Source organism: Rhincodon typus, unplaced genomic scaffold, assembly GCF_021869965.1.
Source record: "Rhincodon typus isolate 14 unplaced genomic scaffold, sRhiTyp1.1 hic_rhity00000713, whole genome shotgun sequence".
Classification (NCBI taxonomy): Eukaryota; Metazoa; Chordata; class Chondrichthyes; order Orectolobiformes; family Rhincodontidae; genus Rhincodon; species Rhincodon typus.
Genome location: NW_025966351.1, coordinates 1,057 through 14,990, shown reverse-complemented (window position 1 = coordinate 14,990; position 13,934 = coordinate 1,057). Strand labels below are relative to the sequence as shown.

Sequence of the window (13,934 nt, the reverse complement as noted above, 5' to 3'; positions counted from 1 at the left end):
TTACGTTTGCAAATGTGAGATCATGCAGGAAAAAGGAGAAACTGGATTTAAAAGAGAGAAAGACTGCACAAATCTACAGCAGAGGGGGACTAGGGAGTCCCATCTATGAAGCACAAAATGCTAGCATCCAAGTTCAATGAGTAGGCAAATGGAATTTTGACTTTTATCTCAGAGCACCAGAGGATAAGAGTAAGGAAGTGTTGTTAAAATTAAACAATGCACTAATCAGACCACAGCTGAATACCGAAGGCTTTTGGTCCCTTTATGTAAAGAAAGGTATGCTGGCATTGGAGGCAGTCCAGAGAACGTTCACTCAGCTAATATCAAGTAGGGACGTTGGAGTTGATTGAAAATGCACTCATCGGAGTTTAGAAGAATGAGAAAATCTAAAGAGTTTCAATCCTGATAATAAATTACACATTGCTGGAGGCCCATTTACAATGATTTCAAGAGGACTGAATTTAATTTGACAAAAAAAAACAAACATTCAAGGTCTGGTAGCCCTATGGAGAGAGAAATTCAGTGAATCAATCGTGGTGGGTGGTGGATGGGGAGAGATAGAGGAAAAAACAAAAAAAGGGAAAGGAAAGGGGGAAAACAGAAAATAAATAATGAAACTGCGTTGGAAATATAAGTAGAACAGACACTGAAGCAAAACAATGCAGACATCACAAAAACAAAGCGAAAAAGGCAGAAAAATAAAGGGCAAAGTCAGGACCTGAAATTGTCTTAAATGCAATTCCAGAAACTGAAAAGAAAATCACCCAATTTAAAGATTAAAAAAGATGCTGCTCCAAGTTTGAGACACTGCAGAAAGTAGAGAATAGAATCCATTTAAAAAGTTACAGCTAACTCTACGTCTCAAATGCTTTGGACATTTTGGTATTTTGATTATATTTCCAACATTTTGTTCTAAATACCTTTTCTTTGGCTGTACTTATCAGATGATTTCTCAGCCCTTCTAATTCTTGTAGAGATGGAACTTTGCCAGTAGGGACGTAGTATGGTGTCTTGCAGAGATCAGTACACAAAGCTTGATCTTCTTTCAAAAGCATTTCACATTCTGCTATGCGACCATTTTTCTCTTCTACCAAGGTCTCCACTTTTTTTCTGAGTTCTTTTTCCAATTGAAGTGGAGTAGAACTTTCATCAGCCTGTGAATTAACAATTTTGGTCAAATACAGTTATTTTAAAAAGATCAGAATGGCAAAAATCTTGTTAACTTTTGGGGTTTTTGATCAGGAACAGCTTGCTGTTAAAGGGACAATTGCACTGCTCCAGTCTTTATTTGTAGGAGAACTTCCAAAGTAAATTACAAGAGTAATTTAGCCAATGCAACTCTACCAAATGCATCTTTATTTCAAATCAAACAAGCCAGCTAAATACATTCGCATTAACAGATTTGCCAAGATCATGAATCTTCTGGACTTTAGATGGAAAAGCTGATCAAATAACAACCTTAGTAATATCAAGTTGAACTCTCAACCCTCTTCTAGGGGTAGGAGGAAGTTTTCCTGTTCATCTTTTTGATGTTAACAACAACATACTTGAAGCAACTAACAAAAATACACAATTTAACAATCTTACAAGTGAATGTAATATCTACGACACTTGAAAATGCAATAGATACCAGTACACTTCCCAAGAAGCAAAACTATAGCAGATAAGTGAAAGATATATTACAAATGCCTTGAAGGGTATGTGCAAAACCATTCAAAACAAAAAGACAAAATGCAAGACTGACCAACGGAACTCATTTTAAAGAGGATTAAACAAATGCAGTGCAAGCAGCATAACAGACTGCTTGCAGCTATTCAGTTGAATGGCAACAATCATTAAACCAAATTTGGGACAATAGGTTCATCAACAGCCATCAGCAATCTTAGCAACTGATCCACTCCCTCTTTTGAAGCAAATCTTGACATTCAGGACTCTATGTAGCACAAGACCCTATATAGCATCATGCAGATTGGATAATATTGATTTATAGTCAGCCTTCATCCAAACAGTTGTGCAAAACAGAAACGCATCATTTGAGAAGTTTTTGCTTGAACTCTAGAAAGGTCATTTAATCAGGTTTCATGCTTTCTCAAAGCACATTACCTTATAAGGATCAAGATGAAGCTCAGAACACAACATCTGAAGTTGCATCTTCCATTTCTTAATGGATTCCCTCAACTGTTTCTCCATGTGTTCTTCTTCATAAATCATTTGATCTAGAAGTTCCTATCATTCAAAAAAGTTTTAAAAAAAGTTTAAAAAATCCATTTTAAGTTTTTTTTAAAAAATAAAATGACAGGGCAATAAACTCAGTACAAATATTTATTACTGGGGGAAAACAGTTTAATAGGTTAAATTACACAATTTAATAAAAAAATGTGTTAGCTATTAACTGTTAAGTTCCATCCAGGACAAAAACAGCTTGCTTCATTGGCATGCCTTCTACCACCTTAAGAAACACCACTCTGTTCAGTGGTGGGGTGAACCCCATACAAAATTTCACTGCCATAAACTTATCAAGGCTTCTTTAATAGAACTTTTTCAGTTTATGGAGGTGTTGTGTCTAGAAGAACATGGGGATACCACCACTTGCAAGCATTTTTCCAAACCGCAGAATTTCAGCTCTAAATCACTTTCTTCACTGGCGAGTAAAATCCTGGAAGTGCCTTCACAGCACTGTGGGTTTTACCCATGCCACAGACTACAGTGGTTTAGGGCAGCAGCTCATTTAGCTACTGTGCTTAGGGCTCATATCACACTGACGTGGTGGTGATGTTGGCCTTGGACTGAGATGTACTATCTTTTGACACTCAACTACAGTTCCTAGAATTATCTGACAATTATCTCTGCCTATAAATTCTGTGCCCATGTGCTTCTCTCCACTTCACTTGACAAAGGAACAGCAATTTGAAATCACAAGCTTTCAAAGAAGCCTGTTGGACTATAAACTGGAGTAATAATCATATCACATGGGCAGTGTTCCTTCACCTCTGCCAGAAAAATCTGGATTCAGGTCCCACTGGCATCTGAAGTATCCCTCATGCCCAGACAGGTTGATTCAAAATACTTGTATGGAATCCCATTAAAGTCAAAGTCATTGATATAAAATTGTAAATAATGGAGGCCCCAGTACAGATTCTGTGGCACTACACATCAGAATCTACAAACTTGATTGCAGGTTGCCTTTTAGCTAACCAACACTAGCCATGCTACATGTGTTATCCCCACACCATGGAGCTCTTATTTTGGGTGGTAACCTTCTTCTACACAAGAGGGTGAGGGGGCAATTCAGCTGAGCCTGCTTTAATGCAAAATGTCTGATCTCATCTCAGATTCAAATCCACTTTACGACCCACTTCCTATAACCCTTCAACCCATTACTAACTAAAAATCTGACAAGCTTTTCAAATTTATTCACTGTTCTGGTATTCACCACACAAATGAATTTTCCAGATTCACAGCCCATTGAGGAGTACTTGCTACCCCTTATCCTAAAACCATGGTCTCTTCTAAATTACCCCACGAGGAAACATCCTCCCTTATTTTGTCAACTCCCTTTAGCATCTTGTATACCTCAATTTGATCGCTTCTCATTCTTCTACACGCGAGGGCACAATAGGCCTAAACTGCTCCATTTTTAAGATGAACCTATGTCTCTGGTATCAATCTAGTCAACCTCAACTGCCTCCAATGAAATTAGATCCTTTGTCATGGGGACCAAATTGTACATAATACTCCACATGTAGTCTCACTAATTCCTTGCACAGCTGTAGAACCACTTCCCTACTTTTATAGTCTACTTTTTAAGAATAAAACCAAAATTCCATTTGCCTTATTATCTCCCTTGCCTGCATACTAGTTTTTTTGGCAATTTGTGCCAACGGATCTCGGTTTCCTTCTGTACCCAAGCACTTGAAAACGGAGAGAAAGAGAGAAGTTACCTTTCTATTCCTAAAATGGATAGAAACGTCAAATGTCATCTGCCAAATGTTGGCCCATTCACCTAACCTATCCATATCCATTTTGGAATAAGAAATTTCCATCATAACTTACAAGATGCACTGCAAGGCTCTTTAGACAATATCAACCAAACTTAAGCCACTACCATCTATAGGACAAGGGAGGCAGATACAGTTGATGATGTTCCCACGAAAGATCCCCTTCCAAGTCAGCCACCATCCAGACTTCAAACCATATTACCATTCTTTCACTGTAAAAATCTTAGAACATCCTCCATAACAGCACTATGAGCATACCTACACTCAAACTTCAATAAGGCACCTCAACACCAGTTCTAAAGCAAGTGGTTGTGGGCAAAAAGTACCAGTTCTGCTAAAGAAACCACTTCCCAAGAATGAATAAACACTTGTCACTCACCCAGACTGAGTTAGAAGTAGAGATAGTAGGAACTGCAGATGCTGGAGAATCCGAGACAACAAGGTTCAGGGCTGGATGAACACAGCAGGCATTCTGATGAAGGGTCGAGGCCCGAAACGTCAGCCTCTCTGCTCCTATGATGCTGCTTGGCCTGCTGTGTTCATCCAGCCCTGCACCTTGTTGTCTCTGAGTTAGAAGTACCCAGCTTTAGTCTATTAAGAACATTCATCCCACCCTCTCCCAGAACAAAAGCATTCATGTAACTTTTACCCCTCCCTCATGCAATGGCCTAAGCATGAACTACAGCACGAGTTGAAGTTCCTTGAACTGCAAGCACTTACTACAGATGCAATTGCCACGAATTACATATCCACCAGCACATTGTCAGTTCCAACATATCTTCCATCCCATCTTCATGATGGGAAAGATTACAACAAATATACTAGCTGTTTGTAGTCATATTGAAGTTTAGCTATATATGGAGTTAAGTTTCCTCACATCCCTCCTGTATCCCCTTTTAGAGTCAGTCTTCAAATACTGAAATTAATAACATTGAATACTCATGAACTACAAGTCTGAAAGAAAAAGTAAAGCAGTACATTTTCCTCCCTTTACCAATTTCCAATTCAAGCCTCAGATCTTGTCATCTCCACTCTGCGCTTCCTCTCTTATATCATCCAACAAAAAAAAACTAAATCTGCTCTGCAGCAAATCGTTGAGCAAAGCCACAGACAAAAACCATAGCAAACTGATAGCAAAACTCATTTTTAGTTGTATCCAATGTCATCAACATTACTAACTTGCCACGAGTAAAGTGGGTGGGGTGGGGGAAAAGAGCAGCAATAGTGGCGGTAGGAGAAGTGACTGTACTTCTCATTGCACCCACAATCACATTCTTCTCCTTCAGGCTATTACTACACTAATTCAAAAGAAACCCATCTATTCCCAGTCAATCAAAACTGATTTTGACCCTCAGTCTGGAAGAAAAAAAATGGGTAAGTTGAGAATGTTAAAAGTATATACTATACCTTTCTTAAACCATTGCCCTCCATGTCCCAAAAATATGGCAAATTAAACTGAGTTATTCAGGTAACTCAACAGACAATCTTTCAAACATTATCGCCATTAAATATTTGAAAGTACCTCTATACATCTCTTTGCTGATGCCATCCGCTCAACTCGCTTGTCTTCTTGAATGCCAACAGCATCCCAGATATGCTGGAGCTTCGCCACCTTCGTATTCAGAAGATGATCCATTGATGAAGCTACAACTTCACTGGAATATAGTTTGCACAAATAGACAAATAATTCACAAGAAGCATATTTATAGCTGCTTTCAAAACCTAGTACGGCTCTAGCTCAAAGAAGCTGAGTACAAACTGCTCGCTTCGTTTTTATAAACGTCTTACGTTTAAGATAAAACGAGCGCATCGGTTGGAGATAAATAAAACATCTCATGACATTTTCTAAGCAACCTATAAAGAATGAGTTAGCGAGTGGAACCAAAGAAATTAAAACAACTTTACTTACCTTTTCCTTGCCATTGCCCAAACCAAGAATAACAAACTCACAGAGATAACAGTCTAAACAAAGCTCAGCTGCTCTGAGCAGCTCCGGAAATAGCTTCAGATTTGAATCCAACCGTCTCCGCTCGAGCACTGCAAACATTGGTCTTCGTTAGCCAATAGGCGTAGGGACATGAAAATAGCAGCCAATTAAAACTAGACTCCCGGGCACGGGACTGGACCGTGCAGTCACGTGAGGGTACCGTACATTTGTTTACGGTTTAGTAAAGAAAACTTCTTCCGTCGTATGAAGAATGTAACTTCTTTTCGAAGGCGTGATTACAGAATGAATGCAAAAGCTACTTTAAATATTTATAAGGTTTTAGTCGTTTTGTACGAAAAAAGACAGGACTGAAATAGTTCGTTAGTGAAAGGAAGGTACTTTCTACTACAAAAGTCGAGGTGGGGCGGCGGCTAAATGAACGGGTGGAGGATTTCTTTGCAGCACAATCTGTCGACGTTATTGTTAACTACAATGTTTGGATTGATTTAAGTGTAAAGCTCAAGAGTGCGTTCAAAACAATATCTGATTAAGGCATTCCTTCATCTGTGGCTGGTGCGAGGACTTTACTATTTGCTTTTGCCCGCTAATTATGAATCGTGTGTTTTATGCTCTTGTCGGAGTACAGCTGTGCTGCATAAAGCTAAGTTACGAATCAGCACATCCACAACATGGACCTCAGTCTTATTCAATAACAGTGGATGCATCTAAAGCTCAAAGAGAGTTGAAACATTTCTGGAGGAGTACCGGATTTTGGTAGGTTTAACAGGATTGACACCTTCAGTAATTCGTGAGTGAGATCCTTAAAAGGAAGTGAAAGAATGCACGTCTATTTGATCCAATTAGAAATAACAAATTTGGTAGATATATTTGCTTTTCTAGAATCAAGAATAGTCTCAATAGATGGAAGGTGGTGCTACTCAAGAAATGAGGGAGAGAGAAAAGATGATGCATGCAAATTAGGAGCAGAAGAAGGCTTATCAAGACTTGCTTGTGATTTCGAGATAACAAGGTGTAGAGCTGGATGAACACAGCAGGCCAAGCAGGAAGACTGACGTTTCGGGCCTAGACCCTTCTTCAGAAATCTCTACTTGTTATTCAGGAATCTTTCAAAATGGGCATTTAAAATATCGAATGATCCTCCCTCTGCTGCTTTCAAGAAGAGAGAAAAGAACTCTGATCTTCATCATGGGTTTAATTTTAATTTTAAACCTCATACTGCAGTTTTAGTCTCTCCCCATAAGAACAATAGACCAGCTAACTTTTTATTGATAGTATGAAAAAAAACCTAATTGGGAATATAATTAGGCATGTGTTAATAGGAAATATAAAAAGAACAAAATGTTTAGAGAGACAGCAAACATGTTTGACCATTTTGAGGAGTTTTCTGAAACACAAACAAAAAGTGTTGGAGAAATTCAGCAGATCTGGCAACATCTGTAGAACGGAAAGCAGGAGTTAATTTTCAAGCCCAGTGATCCTTCTGTCTATTTTGCAACATTCTCTGTGGTTCGCTGGCCAGCACTAGTCTCCCTTGATTGACCAATTCAACATTCAACCATCTGCCAGTCCTAGAACATTACAGCAACCAGGTGCTAAATTGCCCACAGTGTCCTCAGAATAGTAATTAACCAGGCCTGTTCCCAAAAAGAAATAAATTATTTGTTTTCTTTTTTGTAAAACAAGCGCTGTTCAAAGTTCAATTCTCAACTGCAAACCAAAAATGAGAAAAAGGAAAAATAGGAGCAAGGTAATATTAATTGGTTTGAAAACAAGTTTGTCTTGGTCAAGTTGTATTAAATAAAATAAAATAAAACAAACAACAACAGGTGCTGGAGATCTGAAACAAATAAAAACTTCGCAGCAAGTCTGACAGCCTCTGTGAAGACAAAACAGATGTACATTTTGAGTACAGTGATCCTTCTTCAGAACTGATAATAACTAGGAAAATATGTTATTTATGCTGATGGTGGGGTAGGTGTGAAAGGAATCATCAGACAGGTGGAGAGTGAACTCAAAGAGAGAGAGAAAAAAGGGGTAAACAGATGAAGGTAGTAATAGTAAGCCGGGGAAGGAGAGCAGCTCAAATGAAGGTAATGGAGACTAAGAGTCGCCTCTGTCGGCAATCACTTGAAAACGAGTATGACTGTCCACCTAGGAAATTCTCTATTGATGGCCAGGATTCTGTTAGTCCCTGCATGGCTGATGAGCCCAATCCTAGATCCACATCTCCAACCACACGTTTGGCAGATGTTTCCGGGAGGTGGATTGGTCCTTAGCCTTGAAATCACTGGCGTTCCTTTCTCCGGTTCCTTTTCTGTATTCCCCCTTGCTCAAGGATGTTCTGAAAGAATTGTGTCTCTTCGTACAAGAGCTTCCTCCAAGTTGGTTTCTTTTAAACAAGAGTCTGTCAGGCATCGACATCTGCGTTATATTTCTTGAAGGAAACTGTCGGAGAGTCTGTGAAATGCTTCCTTTGTCCTCCTGTCATTGGAGTGCCTTCCTTGAGCTGGGCAAAGATGATTTGCTTTGACAGTAAGAAATCAGCATCTGAAGTGCAGTGGCTGGCCCAGCGGAGTTATTTCAGATGATCATGGTCTCGATGCTGGTGCTATTGGCTGTTTCAAGGATGCTGAAGATATAACCTGTCCTCCTAGCTGTCCAGAGAAATTTATCCATCTCTTCCACATCAAGATGTCACTGCAGGTCCTCGTAGACGGTAAAATGATAGAATCCTTTCAGGTCAAGCAGGGATGTGTCAACACCCCATTCTTTTCTCCATTTTCATTGCCAGCATTCTTCTTGTCAAGAACAAGCTTCCCAGCGGTGTGATGATTGTCTATAGCGTGGATGGAAAACTTGTTAAACTCTTAACTTTTTCACCCTTACGGCAGCACAGTGACACAGTTATTAGCACTGCTGCCTCACAGCACCAGGGTCCTGGGTTCAATTCTAGCCTTGGGTGACTGTGTGGAGTTTGCACGTTTTCTTGTTGCTTTCTGTTAGGTGCTGTGATTTCCGTCCACAGTTCACAGATTTGCCAGTTAGGTGGATTGGCTATGCTAAATTATCTTGTAGTGGCCAGGTTGTGCAGGCTAGCTGGATTAGCCATGGTAAATGCGTGGTTGTGGTGATAGGATGGGATGCACTTCGGAGGGTGGATGCAGACTCGGTGGGCTGAATGGCCTCTACATGCACTGTAGGGTTTCTATGATTCTATAACTTTTAGGATTCAACTGATTGAAATCCAAGAAGAAAATGACACTACTCACTTGTGGACTTTCAGTATGTGATGACAACATCATCTCTGCTTTCTCGGAAGAGAATCTTCAAGCCTCGTTTAACACCGCTGCAGAAGCATACTGAAGAATTAGCCTCAGCCCCAACCTTGAAGACTCGAATGCTTTACAAACCTGTCCCAGGTTAAGTTCCAGTCCATCCCTTCATTAAGATCTGCGGAGCAATCCTTCCAGACATGGAGCATACTTGGGAAGTTACCGAAGACTGACATTGATGCAGAGGTCAGATGCCTGAGGATGAGAGTCTTCAACCATAGCATCTGTGCTGATTAAGATCCTTGTGCATAAGGCAGTTATCCTTCTGACTCTTCTGTGTGACTCTGAAACATGGAGTATGTAATAGATGCTACCTCAAGGCCCTTGGGTTATGAGTAGTGAAAGATGGGTTTGCTGTGTTGAAAGCAACCCATTTTATGACGTGACCTGAGGTAGAGCGTTGGTAATATATTTGGAAGGGAGTGTTTGTGCTCAAAAATTATTAAATTTGATGTGTCCTGAAGGCTGTAAGGCTCCAAAAGGAATTGTTAGTCCAGCTTGCGTTGAGCTTCGCTGGTGCACTGCAGTAGACCTGAGACAAAAGTGTTGGTATGGGAACATGTCAGTGTGTGGTAGGCAACTGGAAGCATGTAGTCATTTAAGGACAGAATGCAGATATTCTGCAAAGCAGTCACCCAGTCTGCATTTTGTCTCCCCAGTGTAGAGGAGATTGCATTGTGAGCAGTAAATACAGTAGGCCAGATTGAATGAAGTGCACGTAATTCAGTGCTTAACGTGGAAGGTATGTATGGGGCCTTATGGAAGTAAATGGCCAAGTGTTGCACCTTATGCAATTGCATGAAAAATACATGGTGGTGTGAAGAGGTGTTGGGAGGGGAGGAAGAGTGGACCAGGGTATCGCAGAAGACCAGTCTGTGTGGAATGTTGACAAAGTTGGGGAGCGTATTATGCGTATGATGGTGCATCCCACTGAAGGCTGCAGAAATCGCAGCTTATGATATATTGGATGTGGAGGCTGTCAGATGGAAAGTGAGGACTAGGAACACCTTTATTTTTCTGGGAGCGAGGTGAGGGCAGAAGTGAGGGAAATGAGTCAGACATGGCTAAAGGCCCTGTCAACCATGGTAGCAGGGAACCCTTAGTGGAGGAGAAAGTTGGACATTTCTGAGGAACCCTGCGGAAGCTGATTTCATCAGATCAGATGTGGCAGAAACTGGGAGAATGGAATGGAGTTGACTTTAAAGATTGACATCCAGTCTGTAATTCAGCGAGAAAAGATCTGTACCAGCTGCAGGGAAGTTTAATTTTAGCAGTCTCCAGCTATTTTAACAGTCCAAGTAGATGAGGATTAGAAAAGCCCTGAGGTTTTTTTTCTTAGAATGCAGTGATTTAGCTTGTGTCTGTGTGTCTTTGGGAGAGACAGTAATGGAGAGAATTGCATTGATGGTATGTAGAAAATACATATAACCATATCGGTTGAATAAGACAATAGAGTGAGTGTATATGTGATATTCTGTTGAGTTTGAGTGTCTGCAAAAGATATTGCTGAGAAGAAAAGGGTTATAGAGTCATAGAGTTGTACAGCATGGAAATAGACCCTTTGTTCCAACTTGTCCATGCCAACCAGATATCCTAAATAAATCTAGTCCCGTTTGCCAACATTTAGTCCCTATCCCTCTAAACTCTTCCTATTCACGTTCCTATCCAGATGCTTTTTAAATGTTGTAATTGTACCAGCCTCTGCCACTTCTGGCAGCTTGTTCCCTACATGCACTATCCTCTGCATGAAAATGTTACCTCTTGGGTCCCTTTTATATCTTTCCCCCCAATAAACCTATGGCCTCTAGTTTTGGACTCCCCTACCCTGGGGAAAAGATCTTGGCTATTCACCCTATCCATGCCCCTCATGATTTTATAAACCTCTGAGGTCACCCTTTAGCATCCGGCACCAGTGAAAGTAGCCCCTGCCTATTTAGTTTCTCCCTATAGCTCAAACCTTCCAACCCTGGCAACATCCTTACAAATCTGTTTTTCACCCTTTCAAGTTTAACAACAATCTTTCCTATAGCAGGGAGACCAGAATTGAATGCAATATTCCAAAAGTGGCATAACCAATGTCCTGTACAGGTGCAACATAAAATCCTAACTTCTATACTCCATGCATTGACCAATAAAGGCAAGTGTACTAAACATCTCCTTTATACCTTGTTTACCTGTGACTCTACCTTCAAGGATCTATGAATCTGCATCCCAAGGTCTCTTTGTTCGGCAACACTCTCCAGGACCCTGCTATTAAATATTTGAATCCTGCCCTGATTTGCCTTACCAAAGTGCAACACCTCAAATTTATCTTGTTGTTCCAAAGCTGCAAATAACTGCTTGTACCTTACCCCCACTTCTAAAGCAGTGCCATTTTTCTCATTTTTGGTTCATAATCCAAAAGAGTAAATAGATGTTGAATTATTCGTTTGTTGTTTACAATCCAATCTTTGTAAATTGTTTATTTTTATATCATCTTTTCAATTGTCTTATAAGCTTATGTTCTTTTGTTAAAAGTATGTTGATGGCCTTGTGTGAATATGTTCAGTTTTTTTTAATCTATTCATTTGTGCGATTGTGGGAGTTGCTGACTGGCCAGCATTTATTGTCTGCCCCTAGTTGTCCTGATGGTGGGGAGCTGCCTTCTTGAATCACCCCATTCCACCTGTTGTGGGATGACCCATAATGCCATTAGAGAGGGAATTCCAGAATTTTGACCCAGCAAGAGTGAGGGAATGGCAATATATTTCCAAGTCAGAACGGTGAGTAGCTTGGAGGGGAACTTGAAGGTAGAAGTGTTCCCAAGAATCTACTGTGTCCTTATCACTTCCACCTAGAAGGACCATGGGGTTGTAAAGTGCTGTCTGAGGATCTTTGGTGAATTTCTCCAGTGCATCTTGTGGATTATACACACTGCTACTACTGAGCATCGATGGTGGAGGGAGTGGATGCATGTGGATGTAGTGCCAATCAAGCAAGCTGCTTTGTCCTGGATGGTATCAAGCATCTTGTGCTATTGGGGCTACACTCAACCAGGCAAGTGAGTAGTATTCCATCACATTCCTGACTTGTGCCTTTATAGATGGTGGACAGGCTTGAGAATATCAGGAGATCAGTTACTAGCCATAGTTCCTATCCTCTGACCTGCACTTGTAGCCACTGTATTTATGTGGTGAGTCACATGTAGGCAAGACGAGGTAAGGATGATCAATGTCTTTAAAGGATATTAATGAATTAGATGGATGTTTTACAACAATTCACAAAGGTTAAATGATTATATTATGCTATCTTCTTTAAATTACATTTATTTTTCCGCTAAATTTGAATTTAATCATCTGAGACCTTTTACTGAAGGAAGTTGTCTACTTGAGGTGACTGAACATACCAGTCTCAACCTGTAAGTATTTGGATACGTAGGGCAAGACGTCCCATGAAGAAGTGGAATGCAGAGATGAGGATTACTTCCTTCCTTCCCTTTGCTGCTGCTCTGCCTTGTTAAGTACTGGGACATGGTGTGAGGAAGCTTGATGACCAGTTGTTGCTCTTCTGAGCCATTGGTAGCAAAGGACCTGCCAGTTATTAAGGCCATTGTTGCTACATTTCAAGGAGAACTCCCAAGAATCTTCTGAAGAATTTTCTTTGTCTTCCCCTGGAATGTTGGCTTTTTTGATAGTTGAGCAAAGATGATTGGATGGAGAAGTTTTTTTTTACTATTCAAACACAGGCATCCAGTCCATCTAAACTGATTTTGCAGAAAATTTGCCTGAAACCTTGCAGATTTTGCTTCAAGAAGGATACAAGAGCCTGTGTGATGTCCCTCCCATAAGATCTAGTAAATGATGCAGAGACATTGCTCTTGTCATAATATGGATCACTGCTGATGGAGTGTCTCTCCTGGAAGTGTGTGTTGCTCATAAATAGTCCAGGACTGTACACTATCGGAGAGTGGTGTTGATAACTGCTGTGTACTCTAGTCCTTTTTTTATATAAAAGTTCATTTTGTCAAATATTGGTGTTGCTGGCTGGGCCACCATTTATCGCCCATGTCTAATTGCCTTGAACAGGGTGGCTTGCTAAGGCTATTTCAAAGGGCAGTAAATAGTCAACCAACTTTTTATACAACTGGAGTCACATGTAGGCAAGACAGGTAAGGATGATAAATCTCTTTCTCTAAAGGATATTGATGAAGTAGGTGGATGTTTTACAACAATTCAGAATAGTTAAATGATTACATTATGCTGTCTTCTTTGAACTACATTTCTTTTCCCTGAATTTGAATTTAACCATCTGCCGCATTCCCAGAATATTAGACTGTGATTCTGGATTACTGGTCTAGTGTCATTACTGTTTTGGCAACCTTGGCCTTGCAGAAGAGTTTGTCAAACATTACTGTGTTATTTGTAGAAGGTTGAACTGCTGCAACTCAGCTGGTATTCAATCTTCTTGAGAGCCGTTTTGAGAGACCAGATTGCCAAGGTAAGAATTTTTAAAAAAATTATGGGATGTGGGCATTGCTGGATGGGCCAGCATTAAATACCAATCCCTAGTGCCCTTAGAAGGTGGTGGTTAGCTGCCTTGTTGAACCATTTGGTGCGTGTAGACCACAATGCTGTCAGAGAGGGAGTTCCACGAATTTTACCAAGAGATCCTGAAGGA

General features: G+C 40.3%; 1 protein-coding gene across 3 annotated transcripts in view; it reads right to left on the bottom strand.

The window, feature by feature from the left end:
- Nucleotides 1-6,191, bottom strand: part of LOC109927843 (protein regulator of cytokinesis 1-like) — a 28,804-nt gene extending 22,613 nt beyond the window's left edge. Inside the window, exons 1-4 of one of the 3 annotated variants that reach the window (XM_048621493.1) lie at nt 5,908-6,191; nt 5,521-5,653; nt 2,104-2,226; nt 921-1,154 (exon numbers count right to left, since the gene is read on the bottom strand). In XM_048621493.1, the coding sequence (XP_048477450.1) occupies nt 921-1,154; nt 2,104-2,226; nt 5,521-5,653; nt 5,908-5,921 (504 nt within the window). In that variant the 5' untranslated portion in view covers nt 5,922-6,191. The remainder of the gene's footprint in view (nt 1-920; nt 1,155-2,103; nt 2,227-5,520; nt 5,654-5,907) is intronic. The other 2 variants (XM_048621494.1, XM_020527870.2) reach the window with 2 other exon arrangements.
- Nucleotides 6,192-13,934: the final 7,743 nt, after the last annotated feature.